Source organism: Solea solea, chromosome 7, assembly GCF_958295425.1.
Source record: "Solea solea chromosome 7, fSolSol10.1, whole genome shotgun sequence".
Lineage (NCBI taxonomy): Eukaryota > Metazoa > Chordata > Actinopteri > Pleuronectiformes > Soleidae > Solea > Solea solea.
This window is the reverse complement of record NC_081140.1, coordinates 12,227,782-12,247,444: the sequence shown is the minus strand read 5'-3', so window position 1 is coordinate 12,247,444 and position 19,663 is coordinate 12,227,782. Positions and strand designations below refer to the sequence as shown.

The 19,663-nt window shown below is 42.7% G+C and overlaps 3 protein-coding genes across 4 annotated transcripts in view; 1 reads left to right on the top strand and 2 right to left on the bottom strand.

The window, feature by feature from the left end:
- Positions 1-19,663, bottom strand: part of scn4ba (sodium channel, voltage-gated, type IV, beta a) — a 204,280-nt gene that overhangs the window by 23,658 nt on the left and 160,959 nt on the right. The gene's annotated exons all lie outside the window — the stretch shown is intronic.
- megf6 (multiple EGF like domains 6) overlaps positions 1-19,663 on the top strand; it is a 45,463-nt gene that overhangs the window by 24,000 nt on the left and 1,800 nt on the right. For both annotated transcript variants that reach the window (XM_058633542.1, XM_058633541.1), the window contains 21 exons: positions 3,763-3,897; positions 4,021-4,155; positions 5,631-5,756; positions 6,034-6,165; positions 6,381-6,509; positions 6,670-6,801; positions 6,958-7,086; positions 10,696-10,824; positions 11,424-11,552; positions 12,277-12,405; positions 12,736-12,864; positions 13,135-13,263; positions 13,365-13,493; positions 15,167-15,298; positions 16,132-16,260; positions 16,363-16,491; positions 17,425-17,553; positions 17,660-17,788; positions 17,954-18,082; positions 19,132-19,260; positions 19,406-19,534. In XM_058633542.1, coding sequence (XP_058489525.1) covers positions 3,763-3,897; positions 4,021-4,155; positions 5,631-5,756; positions 6,034-6,165; positions 6,381-6,509; positions 6,670-6,801; positions 6,958-7,086; positions 10,696-10,824; positions 11,424-11,552; positions 12,277-12,405; positions 12,736-12,864; positions 13,135-13,263; positions 13,365-13,493; positions 15,167-15,298; positions 16,132-16,260; positions 16,363-16,491; positions 17,425-17,553; positions 17,660-17,788; positions 17,954-18,082; positions 19,132-19,260; positions 19,406-19,534 — 2,727 coding nt within the window. The remainder of the gene's footprint in view (positions 1-3,762; positions 3,898-4,020; positions 4,156-5,630; positions 5,757-6,033; positions 6,166-6,380; positions 6,510-6,669; positions 6,802-6,957; positions 7,087-10,695; positions 10,825-11,423; positions 11,553-12,276; positions 12,406-12,735; positions 12,865-13,134; positions 13,264-13,364; positions 13,494-15,166; positions 15,299-16,131; positions 16,261-16,362; positions 16,492-17,424; positions 17,554-17,659; positions 17,789-17,953; positions 18,083-19,131; positions 19,261-19,405; positions 19,535-19,663) is intronic.
- LOC131462383 (EH domain-containing protein 2-like) lies at positions 6-3,756 on the bottom strand. The gene is made up of 6 exons (XM_058633557.1): positions 2,632-3,756; positions 2,356-2,532; positions 2,144-2,241; positions 1,340-1,752; positions 1,096-1,260; positions 6-996 (listed from the first exon to the last, which is right to left on the bottom strand). Exons 1-6 carry the CDS (start codon positions 2,850-2,852, stop codon positions 436-438), a joined length of 1,635 nt encoding a protein of 544 aa, XP_058489540.1. The 5' UTR covers positions 2,853-3,756; the 3' UTR covers positions 6-435.

Below are 19,663 nucleotides of genomic sequence, written 5' to 3'. Positions count from 1 at the left end.
TGAGTAGCAACCTAGCTCTAACTGTATAATAATGTACTGCATTATAATATCACAAACAATACATCATACTACTGGCATATCATCTTGTTAAATGCTACCAATGAGACAAAAACATTCTGATTATACAATTTATGGGTAACAAACATAACTAAAATTCGGTTATTACAGTATTATAATTACTGCTGCATGGTTTTCATGCAAAATGCAGAAGTGAACTGAGCTGAACTCAAATGATTTGAAAAATGTAGCCAAACATCGTTTTTTGTTTTTGTGTCATGATGTTTAAAATACGAAGAGTAGGGCAACACCTCCTACTGAGCTTTGTGATCACAATGACCTCTTACGTTTGTTTTGTTTTTTATATTAAAACTGCTATTTTCAGATTAAGTCATATTTAGAAAATGATTGAAATGACATTTCCCTTCACTGTCATGTTCACTCTTCCTTGCTGGCTGTTTTTAGCCGTTTTGACGGCGGCACGAGGTGAGAAGGCAGCTCTCTGGGAAGCCAGTGTCCCTCCAGTTTTCCCTCAATAAGGTGGACTGCTAAAGCAAACTCCTCACTGTCCAGCATGCCATCCCCATCTACATCCGACAGCCTCCAGATTTGAGCTAGCACAGAGTTAGGCAGAAGCGTGGCCGTCATCCACTCTTTGACTTTGGTTCCGCTCAGTTTGCCTTCATTTGGACTGAGGTTGTAGAAAATCTCATCGTACTTTGGCTTGTACTTCTCCACGACCCACTCATCAAAATCTGCCTCACTGCTCTCGTCATCTCTGGAGAGTTCTTTGAAAGGATCCTTCTTGTAATGCTCTGGCCTGAATGTTCCCAGAAATTCGCCATCCAATACACCGGGCAGGGATTTCTTCCTCACTTCGTGTTGTTGCAGTAAAGGCACCAGGTTTGCTATGTCTGTAGCCAGGAGTTTATCCAAGGAAGCCATTAGACTTGGTTTCAGTGTCTTGAACTTTGAGAAATCCTGACCCAGAAGTTTCTCCTGGAGATGTATTCAGTTACATGTAAGGCTCACAAACACATTCATGCAAATACATCAAATTTTTTTATAAAAATGAATCATTAAAAAAATGTTTTTGACCTGCATCTTGGTGCAGTCAGGGAAGTCGCCAGCTGGGACTCGATGCTGTTGTTGGATCTTGCTGAAAATCACAGGGAGCTGGTAAATCAGATTGTGCTTCTTGCTTTCTTTGCAAAAGATGGTTGGCATCTCCTGCTTAAGATAGCTGATAATGTGTGCGTGAGCCTAGGAAGGAAATACAACTGAAATGATACAGAAAATCTGTAAAAACAGCAGCGAAGTTGATAAATGTTTACCCTCTTACCCTCACTAAGCGTGCCCTCTTCACCAGGTCATTCAGTTTGCGCACTGCAGCGTAGCGTGGCAGGTTCCTTATGTCGGCCAGAAGATCCTCCTCCTCCAGCTCTATCAGCTGGTAGTGGTCACACGCCTGCCTCGGCTCTGACCAGAGAGACACAATGAAAACCCGCAGGATCTCTGGGGTTTTAAACACTTTCCCCAGTGACCACATGAGGGCGCCATACACTCTCATGAGCTGCTGTGAGTCCACCCTGTCAGCCTTGTTGAGAACTACACGCAACTTGTCCTCATAGCCACTCAGAGCCCCAAAAGCTCGAGTGAGCTCATCGGAGAACTCCAGTTTATGTGAATCGAACAGCAGGATGATTCTATCCACACGTTCTGCAAACCAGCGCAACACTGCTGGGAAGTCATAGCCTGGGAATAATGAACAAAAACACAGGGTTTTCATTAATGATATCTATAATGGTGCCTCAACATATAGAGGAATATGTAACATTTCCCAGTGGCCCTCTCTGGTTTCGAGCCATTTCAGTCACACCCATTGATTAATTGGTCTATAAAACAAAGCGTAGACTGTTCAGTTACTTACTGCTCATCTCCTCCCAACTCTGCTGCTGACTTGAACTGTTTGGCTGTAAATGCTCCCTTTTTTATTATGCATACAATGACTCGCCTTCAAGGAATTTAAATCCGGGAAGGAGAGTCAAATCCTCCTTACAGCAACAATGCTGTCTAATGCGTGCAAGTAAAATAATCCGATGCATTCTGACACTGAAAAGGAAAATAGAAGCATTTTCTCTCTCACCTCGACTCAGTTTTCTTTTAGCAGCAGTTAAGATTCCCGGTGTGTCAATGATGCTGATATTTTCAAGAACTTTGTTTTGCATCTGAACACACTGAAACCTGCGTCAGAAAAAAAATGCATGAAACATAATTTACGATGGTTTGTATGGATAAAGGAACTGTGTTTGTGACAATGAAGGAACAACATGGATAAGAACTAATTTGTTAAATTACCTGTTCAGAAAAGAATTTCCAAAGGGGTCAAGGTTGCGAAAGGGCTTTTTTGGATCCACTGTGAGGGCATTGCCAGGGATGATTCCTTCTGTTTCTCCATACATGAGGGCGCTGAAGCAGTCAGTGGTTGGCTCTGGCCCAACCCTGCTGCCAGGAAAATCTTGTTCTATGAGATACCTGCAGATCACCACAGTTGTCATTCTTTCCCACAACACAGTGTTTGAACACATGCACATGCACACACATTTTTGAATGCATGAAGAGTCAAAGTCTGACCTGATAAAAGTTGTCTTTCCTGTTGAGTACTGGCCCATCACCAGCACCATTGGTTTGTTGTCAAAGTCTGCATCCTCGAAGCTTGGGGTGTGAAAGTGATGGAAAGCGTAGTGTTTCTCTATCGGCAGCAGCCTCTTATAATAAAGATTCTTCAGCTCCTCTGTCACCATGTTGATGTCGCCCAGTGTTTTAGGGTTTCTCCTGAGCCTCCGCATGGACATGACTGCGAATTTCTGCGCTAGATGTCTCAGTGAAGAAGCTGCTTACCCTTTTAAGACCAAAGTGAATGACTGAGGAATGTGCACAAGGAATATTATCAGATTCTCACAGCTGTCTGCTCCATCGTGCAGCGGGACATTGAGAGGGTGGAGAGGGTGTAACCAGAGTCTGCAGCTGCACCTAACATAAAGCCAGTGTCGAGAGGGACAGGGTGGAGTGGAGTTCACTTCTTGTTGCTGAGTAGGGACAATCTTGGCAAAATCCATGCTGAACGTTTCTTCTAATCACATTGTGGGGATATGGCAGTGCCGCAGTTTTGAAAGTCTTGCATTACACCCTGTGTCTATTTTTTCAATGCTTCTGTTTATGTGCAGAAAACCACAAACAACACTGGCCACAAACTCACAATGGTCATTATCCTTACAACTTCAGACTTTGCTGGAAAGTGTTTGCACAAGCAGTAACCATGGTCTGGAATTAGATTTGTAATTACACTTTAGTAGGGATGAATGATGCGCCACGATTGTGCAGGAAATTCCATTAATTAAGTGAAACAAGAGCCACTGGTCACATGGCTTAAACTAACAGAGGTCTTCTGTTGTGATAACATAGCGAGTAGGTGTGTTTGTTTACCAAAACTGAATACGCCGACAGAGAGGGTTTCATTTGAACATTTTTCTCAATTAAATGACTTAGAAAAACATAAATATTGTCCTTGTTTATCTTTCGAAAACTTTAATGAAGAAGTTCAAGAGCAGTAACACATAGTAGTTTAAGTGTAGATCATATGTGCATGTTGTTTTTGTACAATATTGAAGCATGGTAACATGTTGAAGTCATTCCTTACTGTACTTTATTCCAAACTCTATCTGTGTGTGTGTGTGTTTTTTAAACGGATCCTGTCCGCCTCAGCCTGTCCCAGGTGGACACACGGTCCAGGCTGTTCCAAGGAATGTGACTGTGTTCAAGAACATTCCACTGGCTGTGACCCCAAAATGGGGAACTGTTTGTGTAAAGCTTCATATCACGGCCCACAGTGTGACAAAGGTATGACCACTGTTTCAATGAAAATCCAAACGACAGTCTAACCTACACTGATTTAAAACGGTTGGGTTTGAGATTGCTCATGGTATTAATATTGTCTTGTTGTGTTTCCGTTTCCAAATGCAGAATGTGATCTGGGTTTCTTTGGCGCACACTGTGAGCAGCCATGTGACTGTCCAGGTGGGGGATCATGTGACCCCAGGACCGGAGAGTGCAGCCAGCAATGTCCTGCAGGACTTCATGGAGACAGATGTCAGCTAGGTGAGACATGAAAAGCTGCTTTTATGCTCTTTAAAGAAAGACAAAAAATTAAATTAAATAAATACAAGATTTTACTCACATCAACATAGGAATGATCTCCCTTTAACTCCTCTTTAGCCCTTTTAATGCTATTTCAGACCTCTACTGGAGTGCTAAATGTACAATATTTCTAACCAAACGGTTAGAAATGGTAGCTTCTTAATTAATTGTGCAAATAAACCAACTGTAGTCACTTCAATCTATATGTTTCATTGTAAAAGAGTTAACTGTGCAAATAAATCACACACAAGATGATGCTAATAAAGTAATAATAATATAGCATAGCAAATAGCATAACATTCACATGAAACTCTATAAAGTACTAACTGAGATTAAAAACAACACAAAACACACACGATACCAAATAAAACATATACAGACCTTGTGCCCTCAGGTGCTAAAAGAAACCGCAAAAAGTGGACTCTGTTTGCAGCCTTAATTAGCACATTTCTATGATTTTTTTCATACTTCCTTATTTTACCCTTTCAAAATAAAAACAGCACTTTTGAACAGGTGACCTACCACAATAAAAGTAAGGCAAAATTGAGTTCATTTACACTCAGCCCTTCTCAAATGTTTCATACTCACTGTTCATGATGAAACTTGACTCCACAGCACTCTCTTGTGGTTATATAGTAGAGGAACATTGTGACCGTGTTCAAAAATGAATAACAGTAACGCCGACACAGGTGTCTGCATGTTCACTTATTGTTTGTTTACTCTATACATGAGCGAACGTGATAACCTTATTCATGCTGACAATACTAAATCATTATAAATGAGTTTCTGAATTTTTTTTTTCCATCTCTTTCATTTCTCTCTAATGCCTATAAATCATCCTTTATCCTTTCTTTTATTTATACACTGCAGTCTTTGATGACTGTGTGAGTGGATTTAATGGGTGAAGGTTTTCCTCTTGAGCTCACCTGGTCAGTGCAGGTGTTCCTGTTATTATAAACTGTACAGCTGACAACGTGACTGCTCCGCCGTGGCACAGTGTCCTCTGGCTGTTTACTCTGCAGGTTGATGGAAAGTTCAACTCTGTGTGCAGTAATCTGAGGAGATTCTGAATATTGTTCAGGAACCTGTGGTAAAAAAACAAAAACAACGTTTTGTGGACTAATATAAAATGACAGAATTACAATTTGTCAGCACAGTCCAGATCCAGGCTTGCAGGGATTTCCAATGCCAAATATTAAAAATAAAAATGTATTTATCTTAAGTTGAAGGCCAGGTCATGTCAGGGGTGATTTACTTCAGTTACCATTGCAGAGGCTGTTGGCAGTGACTAAATAAGAAACACAAATGATTCAACTTTTCACCTCACTCCCTTAAACCAGTGCAACATTCTGTAATCCCGCTTTTGTGTTATTCTACTGTTGCGCTGTCCCAGTTGTGTAATCTGTTTCTGATTTTTGTTTTATTGTGGTTGCTAGTCTGTGAAGCTGGGCACTATGGACAAAACTGTCAACTGACTTGTGACTGTGGAGGAACTCCATGTCATCCCATAACGGGACTGTGTGTCTGTCCGCCTGGGAAGATTGGACCCTCCTGTCAGGAAGGTAGAGTTTTCTGTATTTTATTACATTGTCCTTCACTTTGTTCTGTTTGGGGACATTTTAGCGTTGTTATTTTAAGCTTCTGAAGGGAAGAATGTTTTGCAATGTTTTGAGGGACAGTTTGAACTCACTAACATGTCAGTGTCATTTGTCAGTTACAAAAACCTTTAAAGTTTACTTGCCCAGTGAACTCTTTCAGAGACCCTTTAAAACATTCTTCTCCGCTTTAGGAGACAGTCGGATTACTACTCAGTTAATCTGAAATACACTTGCTCCCCAGACTGCCCTGAGGGGTTTTGGGGCTTGAAGTGCCAGTTCTCCTGTCCACACTGTCAGGACAGTGGTTCCTGCAACAAACTGACCGGAGGATGTGACTGTAAGCCAGGCTTCACTGGAAACCTCTGCCAACATAGTGAGTATTAATCATATCGGGATTCAAGACACAAAACATTTAAGACTGCATTAACCAATCCCTCACATCTGTGCACTTCAAATAAACACATTGATTAGCAATATTTGAATAACTGAATGGTTCCAGATGATATATTCCATAACGTTTCATCTAAATCAAACATATTCTTCTCTTCCTCTAACTGATTGCTTATTTTGGATCTGTGTTGTGTGCAGAGTGTCCTCCAGGTCATCATGGACCAGGCTGTTTAATGCACTGTTCATGTCATGCTGACGCCAGCTGTGACCCACACACTGGTCACTGCATCTGCCCTCCTGGCAGAACAGGCCATGACTGCGCAATAGGTAAGAACTTTAATAACTTTAAAAATAAATGTTTTTAATTCATTTATTTATGTTGCCAGAAATCATAATGTAACAACGTTGTCAGGTACAAAGATTAATACTTCAGTAGCTTATATGTATAAGCTATAATTGTCTCTGGAAACATTGCTGTCCTTCATAGCGTGTGAGTCTGGTTACTGGGGCCAAGGATGCGTCAGTAAATGCCAGTGTCAGGACAACTCTCTAGGCTGTGACCCCGTCAGCGGTCAGTGTATGTGTGAAACAGGCTTTACTGGAGACCACTGTGAAAAGAGTAAGTTCTCTTCTTGGATGACATAGATAAACAAATGCTGCCACCATTGGGTGTGTGCAGTCATAGCACTGTTTGCATTTATATCAGTAAAGTGATTACTTGGCTGATATTAGGAATCGTGTAGGAATCATTTTTTTTGGTTTATTATGTTCACAGAGTGTGCAAATGGTACTTACGGGCAGGGCTGTATGCAGCAGTGTCAGTGTCAAAATGGAGCCCACTGTGACCATGTGAGTGGAGCCTGCACATGTTCCCCTGGATACACCGGCACTTCCTGTGAAAAGAGTAAGACTTATTTCTGTTTTTCAGATGATAGTCTTGCATACTGAGATACTGTATGTAGGTTTTCATATGTGAGGGGCTTTTTACTGAAGTCGTAGGAACAATAGTCGGGAATACCATAGCACCATATGAAGCTCATGCAGATACTTTACTCAAATGATGCAAAAGCTGCTCACACTTTGACTTGAATTTCGATTAATCAGATAGTTGATAGACACAAAATTCTCATCTATAATTATCAAATACCTCATTTTTAATTCAGTGTCATTTGAGCTTCAGATATACGAGGGTTTGCTGATTTGTATTGTCTCATGAAATATTGAAGTAGTTTGTCAAATTAAATCTGTATTCTTCTTGTTTTTGTTTTTAACAATTATCTGCATTTTTCACACCGAATGACACTTTTTTTTAATCTGGAAAATGTCAATTTAGTGTTGTTGTAGTGATGTTTGGGGTGAAGTTAACTCCAGTTTCTTGAGCTGTCTTTCTTTTTTGATACACTAGATGGCACTGCAGGATGTTATTTTCATCCTAACATCGTCCCCCCCCCAAGTTTCCTGTGAATCATCATCACACAGTTTCAATGAATCATCTGATTGCCCATGTACTGTCATGGGCAATACCATTTTTAAAACCACACGAATCCCAAGTTATAAATTGTATCAGTCGCACTGAAGTAGATGGACTGTATTTCACTGGCTGCAGACTCTTTTCATGCACACTGCTGTAGCAAAGCCTTGATGTAACTAATATTCATCTCTTCTTCATGATATTTGTCCTGAACAGCAAGACATGCCAGCAGTCCAAGAGTCTTAACAATAATAGATTTGCTCTTGATTATAGTCTTCTGACTCAGAGTGGCCTCATGTTATTATAAAGTGTAAGATTTACTGTAAGTGTACTACCAGGCCCAGAAATTCATACCACCTTCATAGTACACAGGGCATCGTAAATCATGGCCATGTCACACTAGAACAGAGCTCCACATCCCCAGTCATAACACCCTAATGGCCTCAGACACAGACGTCACTCTGATTGGACATTGCTGTGGAAATACAGCTATCGCTCTGACTAGATTGTGTTTGCTGAAGGCCTTTTCCCCTCAAACAGAGGTGTCCAGTTTCTCAGTCTTCTGCTGGGCCTCTTCCTTCAGGAGAAGTCAGGAAGAGGCCTGTGCCATGAGAAGGACCAGATCTCTCCAGTTCATCTGTTTCACAGAATCAAAATGACTTTTCAATGTTTGGTCCTGCGTGGGCAATTTTCATCCACACTCTGGCTTATATCTCATTATTCATGAAAATAACGTGTGCTACAGGACTGAGAGTGGACTGAGAGTATTGTTTCCCTGGGCAGGCCTGTGGTGCTGATGCTAAACATTTCAGTCAAGTCTTGTCAGAGTAAGAAAGTCATTGTGCTGACATGGGTCCTGCACAGTGGACCACTGTTTGAATTAACATGGGTCGCTCTCTGTTTCTGGTCTGCAGCTTTGATGTTTGCATCAAAACAGGGTTTTTTCTTTGTTTGAGGCAGTGAAAAGAATCAACTCACACTGAACATCTGTGTTATAATCAAAGAAACAGTGTTGTTTAGTTGGTGTTGACCTCTTTCATTGTAGACCCTGAATAGCACCAGGATGTCCCATTCTGTGTTTTCTGCATCCTCTCTGTTTCTGTGGTCTGCTCTCTCTGGCTGTGTGGTCCCTGGACCTGCTTTATGGTCTGACAGCAGTGGCTCTTACACAACCAGAGATCTGGAAATAATCCTCCTGTCTTAAAGAGTTCATTTAGTCAAGAGATGGAGTGTTTCGGTGAGTGTGTGTGTGTGTGTGTGTAATGACTCTGCCTACCTATAAACAGAGACTCAGAGGGAAGAGTCTACATTTGCAAACACTTGCAGACACTCCGCTAATATCTCATGACAGATTAATGCTTTGTGTTTCATATGGAATACCCATCGCCCCCTGCTGGCATAAACAAACAATAAAATCTCCCATTCAGAAGTGTCAGAGAAGTGCCTGAAGATGTAACATACAGCCTCTGTGTGCGGGAAAGTGCTTCAGCATGTTGTTGTGAAGACACCATTAAATGGGGGAACATCGCTCATTGTTGATAAGGTGGTTTATGTTTATGTTTGAACATCAGAGATGTGTTGAGCCCCTCTTTCGCGGGTAAATAAATGATACATCACTCTTACATTTGTCCCGGCAGGGTAGGAACTCCAGCTTGTTGCCATGGTGCCACTGTTATCACAAATAATAAGCAACATACAATAAACAGTGGTTTTTATTCATCACTAAAGACCTAATGTACAGCTGGGTTAAAATGAGAGCATACTCAGTGGGCTAGTTTTAATAAAATCGCTGCCTAACCACTACAGAGGCAGGCGAAGACGTCATGCTGTCAGAGTGGGAACACAGTGATGGTCACGCTAGATAATGCCAAGTAGCTAAGACACGTTTTTTAATTTGAGACCTTGAGGCAGGAAAAAAAGGGAGGACTGGGTAACATCATTGACTGCGGGAGGAGAAGGAAGGTATAATGCAAAAATAGGTAGGGGAACACCCTACATCGCAGTGGTGTGGCATTAAGAAGACATAAAACTACCACATTACACATTTTTGTAGCGCAGCCAATGTGTTTTCCTTTGGTAACACAGTCTGTTTTCCTTTGCTCTCTTCACAGTTTTAGAAGAGGTAGTATATAAATGAAATGAAAAAACCGCTGAGATAACTGGGAAACCCTCAGCTTTTATCACATCTCAGTTTTTGGCAGCACCAAAGGAGCCTTTCTGTAAATAAAGACCAGAATAGGATGGCTTTTCTTTATTTCCTTTTTTTTTGCAGACTACAACTATCTTGAATGAGTTGGGCTCCGATCTCTTGGGTGACAAATTGAGCCATCAAATATAGTCTGTGAATAAACAGACTGAGTCATTCTTTCCTGCTCTGGCAGAGTCACGCTCACAGACAATATTTACTTCCCAGTAGTGGAAAGGCTCATTCATCCCTCGGCCTCTGGCTAGGTTCTTGTGGATTGGAGGCACTGTGTTTACCAAACTCTCTTGAGTGTCAATTGACTCTACACACACTGAAACAACTCCTTAAGAATGGAAAACAGATTCTTATGCTGGTATCTCCTTGCATCGGCAGCAATACTGTAAGCGTGTGTGTGTGTGTGTGTGTGTGTGTGTGCTGGGGGTACAGTAACCTGGCTTTGTTTTGCAGTGTATTGGTGGGGCCTGTGGACTCAGCAGGTGCTCTAATTACTGGCTCTCTGTGCCCCATCTACCCCCCAAAAGGGAACAGCCTCTGAGCCGCTATTGACTTTGATGTGGCCCAGATCCACCACACATGTGGGACATGAGCTCACTTAACGAACACAGACGCTCTGCAAATGAACAGCCGCAGCGTGGTACTGCCATTTGATATTGGTATTTCCAGTAGGTGGTAAGACAGAGAGGGAAAGTAGAGGGAGGAGAAGGGAGTCGGAGATGAAGAAAGGAAGAGAAAGAACAAAATAAAATAAAAAAAAAAGTTGGCATCTTAACCTTTTCCTCTCCTCTTTTGTGAAGCTGCCAGTTCTAACCAGTCGGATGTTTTATCTTGGCCCACAGTGTGCCCGGATGGCTTTTACGGTCTATACTGTGGCCAGATGTGCGAGTGCAGGAACGGTGCCCGCTGCCACCACATCACAGGAGCATGCCTATGCACCGCCGGCTGGGCAGGACCACACTGCATTCTGGGTAATGGAAGCCACATCATTAAAACGGGGTGTGAGGGAGGCCCTCACTGCAACCCATCAAGACATCCTCTCCTTAAACACAACTAGGATGTGTTTGTGAACAATTATCTCTATAATGAGACATTGCCAATGACTGTTTTAGGGATGGGTAAGGGTGCAGAAAGGAGGGAGGACAAGAGTTCCCTCCGGCACATACGGTTTAATGGAGGTCTATTCTGGATAAACGCACCCACGTGTTTATAGTGATCAACATTAGCGCAGGGACAACTTAACTTGGAAGAATACGTTAGTAGTTAACCAGTCACTGCTCTCATGTTGATGCCCTCGTTTTAATAAATCCCGTTAAATGCCCACTAAGGATCGGAGTCTGTCATTCTGCAGTCTTGTTCAAGACTCTCCTCTTGCCACAGCTATTTTGTGGTCCTACTATGCAGAGCCAGAGTCAGCAGAAAGCTATCAGCATGGTTTAATGGTACATCTCTGTCATTAGTGCATTTTCCTCTTTCAATAAGTGTGTCCCCTCTCCCACAAATTGTCCTAATATGTTTTCAGTGGATGTAGCTGCAGCTCACAGCTTGTTGTGTGTGTGTGTGTGTGCAGAATGCCCGGAAGGTCACTTTGGAGAGCGGTGCAGTCAGACCTGTGTGTGTCAGAACAGAGCCAGGTGCGACCACATCACTGGGCGGTGTAGCTGTGCAGCGGGATGGATGGGTGTGAACTGCCAACTCCGTGAGTCTCTCATCACTCTCACATACCGTTGTAAAAACCACACTCCCTAAACCAGCATTCGTTAAAAATCATGCTTGACTTATTTGTTAAAGCGACATTATTATGAAGAAGAACTCGCTGAGTGTAAGGCTTACAAAATCAAAGCAAACACATTTCTTTTTATCGGTATAGTGTCAATATTATATATAATATATATATATATATATATATAATATAATATACAGAGAACAGAGAAGAGAAAACCAACAGTTCACATGATGAGCAAGCACTTAACAGGAAGGAAAGCTCAGTCAGAGCCAGACTCAAACATGTGCAGCCATCTGCCTCGACTGGTGGGGTGAAAGGAAAAATGGGAGACAAAAGAGAGGTGGGGGGAGAAAAGGATAGAGGGAGGGGTGAGGTAGTGACAGAAGAGATGTTGTTTAAACACTCAACTGACTTCCAGGGGTCTGATAACTCACAGAAATCAAAGGATTAACTGGGACATACATTCTTTATGTTTCCCTCACAAATATGAAATGATGGCAACCTGGTGGAGATCTGCTCACTGAAACACTGTACACATATGTTTTAATTACAGAGACTGGTTATTATTTCCTATTGTGATTTATTTTTGTGAGACAGACAGGATTCAGTTCTCATTATCAATACTTACTAGAATTATCTTTCATTTATTTAACTGCCAGCACTGTGTGTGTGTGTGTGTGTGTGTGTGTGATTTTAGCTTGTCCACCAGGACATTATGGAGAGGACTGTTCCGGTCAGTGCCTGTGTCAAAATGGGGGCTCCTGTGACAGCGTGACTGGGCAGTGCACCTGTCCACCTGGCTGGACTGGAGACGCTTGTGAGTTAGGTAAAACCCGCTCTTCTATATTTTGGGCTCTTATAGGGAATGCAACCTATGCCAGCTGACATATGGTACAGTCACACGTATAGGCACGTATTTACAGCACCATGTATATCTTTAGATTACTGGAGGACTTCAGATTTGGTATAGAAAGGCCACATGTGGAACATGCAGGTTCCAAACCACTGTAGCCTAAAGTAACAGTGCTGAGCACTGCTTATTCATGCTGCCAACTTTGAACATACATGATCAAACAACCTTTACAACAGAAAAAAAAAAAAAAAAACTTTTATATTTCTGAGTTACTGTAAAAACTGTCATTTCCTTCTCTCCTAGAGTGTGAGGAAGGACGTTATGGAGAGAAGTGCATGCAGGCCTGCAGTTGTACAAAAGGAGGGAGATGTGACAAGGTGACAGGCAGATGTGTGTGTCAGCCTGGTTGGATAGGACAGCTGTGCCAGTCAGGTGACTTTCTGGACTCATACACATCACCACCGTTGTACCACAGCATATCAGTTTGTATTGCATGTGTATTCCCCGTAATCTCTGCATCTGTGCTGCATTTACTCCCAATTCACTGTAGCACCAGCACGAAAAAGCAAACTTACTTACTGATGGAATCATGAAACTTTCTGTGTCAAAACAGCTTGTACAATTAGGTTTGGGTAAATTCTGTCAGCACAAAACCTCGCCCAAAAGCATTTGAAGGTTAATACCTGTGTGTTTTGTCTGAAGCTTGCTCCAAGGATTTCTTTGGGGAGAGCTGTCAGCATAGGTGTGACTGCGTCCATAGTCCAAGTTGCCATCATGTGACGGGACGCTGTGAGTGTGAGCCAGGCTGGAGAGGGCCCAGGTGTGGCAAACGTGAGTGTTCAGAGCAGGAAATTGCAAGTTGATGAAAATGACGTCATACACGCTTTAAATAAGAGGGAAACTGACCGTGTGCCTGCATTTATCCATCCCAGCTTGCCTCCCAGGAACCTACGGAGCTTCCTGTGCCCAGCAGTGTCAGTGCCCAGCTGGTGTGTCCTGTCACCACAAGACAGGGAGTTGTGGCTGTGCAGCTGGACTCACGGGGCCTGGCTGTGAGAAAAGTAAGACCACAACTTAATAAACAAATGCAAAGCTTTGTTGTTTTTTACATGATTAAGTTTGTGTTTCAAAGGTTCAGAGTGAGAATGTATTGTCTTTCAGTGGTGAACAAGCAGGTTGCACCCAAATGAGTAACCCCCACCACACCTTGTGATATCTAGGTGAAGCTACATTGTGTTTTAGATTAATTATAATCACAAAAAGCCTGTGTTTAGTTTGCACAATCTCCGCTACTGTAGGGTGGACTAAATCAGGGTGACTCAGAGAGGATTCGGTGAAAGAGGACCACTTCCAGGGCTCACTCTAATATAAAGAAAACAAAACAATCATGTGATCATAGCAACTGGCAAACGTTAAGGATGTCACCCAGAACAATCAGAACTCCATAGTCCTGGCACCATGTTGACATTTTGCAACCAGAAACTCACAGATGACAACCAGGCTCAGAGTGGGTGATACCAGCTGTCAATCAGACGAGTGTCGGCTCACATGTGCTGTGCTTTATCATCTGTTTTCCTCAAAATGGGATTCACTAAAAAAAAATTCCGACGTTAGAAACCATTTCCCTATAGGCTTTCATTCCAGTTCTTTTTGAAACCAGTGGCTGCTCAGTGTATTGTCACTTTCAGCTAGGCCTCATTCGCCAGACCAGATTATTTCCACTTTTTATAAACAGTCTATGGAAAACATAACCATGAATATTCAGTTATGGCCAGTAAAAGCCCCTGAAATCCCACGTACAAGAGCATTAATGGTAAACAGCTGCTTTGAATTGGTTTGTTAAATCTCCCAAATGATTTTATCTACAGTATAACGGGTTATTGAGAAAGCCTTGGCACACAGATAACATCACTGTCATGCATTTAAAACCATTTGGCTGACACGAGTGCCCCTCTGATAGAAACACTGTCACACCACAATGCACCACTTTCATCAGGAGGAAAAAAATGCATCATGGGATTGAACTGATCAGGGAGGATCCTTCTGTTAATACTAATTAAATTTTCCCTTTTCCTCATCTTTCCTCCTGGGAAAGATTAACATTTATTACATTCCAGGAAATGTATTCCACAGCAGCACTAAAGCCTCACTGTCACAGCACTTTATGCTAATGTTCCATTATTTAGACTATACCCTTTAGAACTGTATACGAGGAGCTCCGCGACTCCCCTCGCTCTTCTAGCTCCCTTCCTCTCCTCACACACTCCCCAGACATCTGATAAATGTTACACACCGGTTGCCAAGTAAAACAGAAGGCATTGTTTTTGTCTCCTCGGTGGCGGATAAGGGCTTTTGGAAGGCAGACATGCATAATGACAGCGCCGTAATTGCCTCTTTAGTCTGGAGTCCTTTCTTATCTGTCCCCTACGCTGCCTGCTGCTGCCTGATTGAGTAGCTGAGTGTTGTGGTCTCACCCGAAAACATGTTCGGTTCACAGATTCATCTTGTTGCTATGACTGATTGTCCGTGGACTCCATTCATTATTGTGATGAGTGTATACGTATGTACGGAGCAAGAGTGTGTGAAAGAATGTCTCTGTGCATCCATCTGGGTTTGGGCACCAGGGAAAGTTGTTGGGAGTTCAGGTTGTGTCTGCTCTGTTCGTTTAATTAAACAGTGTGCAATGCAGTTCACCATCATGTTGTCATTCCCTTCACATGTTTCTGAATCTTAGCTTGTCCTGCTGGCATGTTTGGACACATGTGCAGCCAGCTGTGCCAGTGCTCAGGTGACCAGGAACAGTGTCATCCTGTGACGGGGAAATGTAGCTGCTTACCTGGTTACTCTGGGACACACTGTGAGCTGCGTAAGTAAACTGTGTTGTGTCTGCTGTTAGTGTGGACCGGGAAATGAGTACAGATTAGCCCGAACTGTAGATTTCCATAGAATTATGACACTCTATTAGTATCATTTCACCTTTACACAAAACAAAACTAATCCATCCCTTTTCTACCGCTTTATCCTCCACATGAGGGTTGCATGGGCACTGGAGCCAGTCCCAGCTGACATAGGGTGAAAGGCGGGTCACAGTCCACCACAGGCCCACATAGAGACACACAACCATCCACTCTCACACCTTCGATCAATTTAGAGTGTCCAATTTGCCTAATCCCCAAATATGCATGTTTCTGGACTGTGGGAGGATTGAAACCACACACACAGGCAGAACATGTAAACTCATGCAGAAAGACACAAAATGAACTATTTAAATATGACAGTTTCCTTTCCTTCATTGCGTTTTGTGACGAGGATGTCAAAGGGAGCATTGACGATAACATGTGAAGCTCATTTGATTTGATTTACTTGATAATTGTCTTACAGTTTCGAGAATTCTTCCACAAGCAATAAATCAGTAATGACTTTTCTTGGGGGTTTCAACAAAGCGCTACCTGGTTGTAACACAAACGTGTGCTAATTTGATTTATAACCATAATTCCCGCACAAGTCATCACCCTCAAACTCACTCTTGCAAGTCTAAATAAATCCAGGATGACCTACTGGCAACAGGAAGTACACCTTCAATGACAAACATGGTTTAATTCCCATTAATTTTTTCTACATTTACTATACTCTCTCGTGTGATGTAAAGGCCAGTGCTTACCTCCACTTTTTCTCGTCTTCATTGCTTTTTGTGTCCAGGATGTCGAGCCGGGACCTTTGGGCCAAACTGTAAGTCCAGATGCAGCTGCACTAACGGCGGTCGCTGTGACTTCAGGACTGGAACTTGCTACTGTCCTCCTGGCTTCATAGGAGCTGACTGCCGCACAAGTACCTTTACTATCATTACTTGATGAAGACCTTTTGAAAATCATTTTTCATGCACAGTTTTTTTTGTGACTTAAGGCGGGTTTGTTTGTTTTTCTTTTGCAGGTTGTCCAAGTGGGTATTATGGGAAGGACTGTGCTAAGCTGTGCTCCTGCGGGGAAGGAGGACAGTGCCACTCAGCAACTGGGAGGTGCATCTGTGCACCTGGTAGAGTGGGACAGTCTTGTCAACAAGGTAACTCTGTGATATTTAACTGACTGGTAAGCTCTCACACATAAACCCTTAGTCAGTACACTTTCAGCTTAACTTTATTTAAGTTTTAAACAAAGTTAAATAAAGTTAAGCTGAAAGTGTATGACTTTATAACATAGAGTTCAAGTTGCACTTTTGAGGACAAGAAGAAATGACTATCTACTAAATTGCGAGCGCCAATCCATCATTCAGCTTTCGAGATAGACATCAAACTTTGTTTGTAGTCGGCCTTTTATCTTAAGCCAATCTCTGGAGCATATAAAGAGTCACCACTGAGGCTGACATGCATCACTGGGAATCACTGGCCCTAATGAGTTCTTCAGAAATAGCGGACCTAACTGGAAAGTGAGAATCAACCGCTAAAATGAGTGTGTATTTATCAACATTTTCACTGTATATTTATTTATATTTCCTTCAGTCTGAGGCCTCTGACGATCACAGAGATTTTTTTTTTTTTTTTTTTTTCGCGCCAAACAGACACAGAGTTGGGATTTTGTAATCTCCTCCTTTATCAGCAATTCAGCTGGATTGCAAGTGTGGGGCTTTCCAGGACTCCTTTTGCTGAATGTTGTCCTTTTTTGCCTTCTGCATGTACTTGGACTCAGCACCTATTAAGTTCCTCTTGTTGAATGTTTACAGAGACCTATAAGTAGCTTGTTCTCTGTCTTCCGTGTCGCTGGATCTGGAAAGGAAGCAAATAAATAAACAGGGAAATCAAAGACAGCTTGCTTATTGTGTTCCCAATCTAAATGACCCAAAGAAGCATGATTATTCTTTTGTATCAGTGCCAAATTAGACTACTTTGCCATCTCTTTAATGAACTGTTGCTTAAATAAATATGAATGTGGTTTTGCAGTGCATTTTAGGTTGTAGTGCTCGTCTTGTTGTGATGTTTTCTGACGATCGTGTCCCCAGCTTGTCTGAGAGGGCGCTATGGTCTTCAGTGCAGAAACACATGCAGCTGTCAGAATGAAGGCCAGTGTGACCCTGTTGACGGATCCTGCAAATGTGGACTGGGCTGGACTGGACCGAGTTGTGACAGAGGTACGGACCCAACAATACTGGCCCAAAAATGGCATTGGAAATAACAACAGTTAGTTTAGTGACAGCTTTACATACTGCATATCTCTCTCTTTCTGTGTGTGTTTAGCCTGTTCACACGGAAAATATGGGCTCGATTGTGCACACGACTGTCCGTGTCTCAACAACGGGACTTGTGACCGTTTCACTGGCACCTGCAGATGTGCTGCTGGATACTACGGCCCCTCCTGTCAACACAGTATGCAAACCCTGACTTATAATACTATATTCATGGGGAATCATTCATATTTGTTATGTTTTCTCTTGAATAAACACTGATATGAATATGATTACAGGTCCATATTTAATCATGAGCCTTTCGAAGACTCGCTAAGCTCAGTTCTGTTCCTTGTATTTTACCCAGAATGCACGTCTGGGTTTTTTGGCTTGAATTGTGGCCAAAGCTGTGACTGCAAAGTGGGTCAGACGTGTGACCACGCAACAGGACGATGCATATGTCCACCGGGCCACTTTGGCTCCCAGTGTCAAAGAGGTGAGTACATCCAAGCATCAAAGGTGCGTGGCAACATTTCCACGGACACACTGTCATGCTCACGGTCACAGTGTTGTGTGCTTATTAAGAAAATGAAATACATTTATGGGTGTTCTGGCAGGCAGGCAGACAGATAGACAGACAGATGGGTTGGCAGGCAGGCAGACAGGCTTGGTATTTGATGAGATACAGGTGTTTCCTGGCTGCTTAATGCTTTCCTGTTACATCGTGGTGCCCTCCTGCCTGCTCGCGGAGCTCTCAGCCACAGCGTGAGCGCCTAAACGGCCACTTCAGTCTCAGCAGGAGATTTGACTGTGCATTGCAGAGCAGTTATAAGGCAGCTACAGACAGACAGACATACCGAGCTCAATCTGTGTGTGTGTGTGTGTGTGTGAGATGCACATTTTCTCATTACAAAAGCACTTCTGTGTTAAAGTCAATCCGCTTTTGCTTTGTTCCTTAATTGTGTAATTGTGCACAGCTCTGTGTGTGTGTGTGTGTGGTCTTGTGTTTTCACATGTAAACCATCTCACTGTCTGGAAGAAGAGGAAAGTGAATGTTGCTCATTTAAGTGCTTCAACCGATCATTTTTGTGACAAAGCAAACAGGATAAATAAGTGATATCTTTCTATTAACTTTAAAAGAATAAAAGTAAATAATCTCTTCAAACATTCAAACTAATGTAAAATGAGTCCACACAATTATGATTAATCCTATCAGCTCCACATCTCTCCCTCTCTCTCAGTGTTTAGATCATTCCAGCGCTGCACACAGGAAGTGGTTTGTTTTACATCAAGACAGACGAAATCTAATAAAGTGAAATGGCTGCAAACTCGTTCAATTTTGACTGAAAGCACAACAAAATGCTCCAAACAACCTGACGTGTACACACACATGCTGCCCCAGTCAGGTCTGATAGTATTGTTTGTCAGATTAGACAGATTGTTGTGGAAGGACACATGGTTTACTATAGAGGGACACTCCCATCATTACCTGTCATCCCTCTTGTCGTGGTTCCTACTACGTCTGTGTGTTGTTGTTGTTTTCAGGTTGTGAGCCTGGCGTCTTCGGACTGAGCTGTGCAGAGTCGTGTAACTGTGCCGGTGAAGCCCCGTGTGACCCAGTGACTGGACGCTGCCTCTGTCCCCCTGGAAGGACAGGAGAGCGATGTGAGAAAGGTAGATGACATTATGAATTATATTCATGTTACTGTATCATGAATCAAATCATGTTCAAATGAAATCGTTGGACATTTAGGAAACACACGTTTTTCATTCACTTTTGTCATATTTCTAAATCCCTCAATCCTCTGCACTCTGTCAGAGTGCGGTGGGGATCATTTCGGCCCCGACTGCTCCCTGCCATGCCAGTGCTCCCGCGGGGTCCGCTGTGATGGGCTGAACGGGCGATGTCTGTGTCCTCTCACCTGGCTGGGCCCCACATGTAGTGAAGGTATTCCTAATACACACACACACACACACACACACACACAGTCTGTAAAGCTGAAGCAGCTTTAGTGAAACACTAAGTCATGAAGTGTGAGAGGCTGAGCCCCATCACTCTGCGTGTCACCCTGTCTCC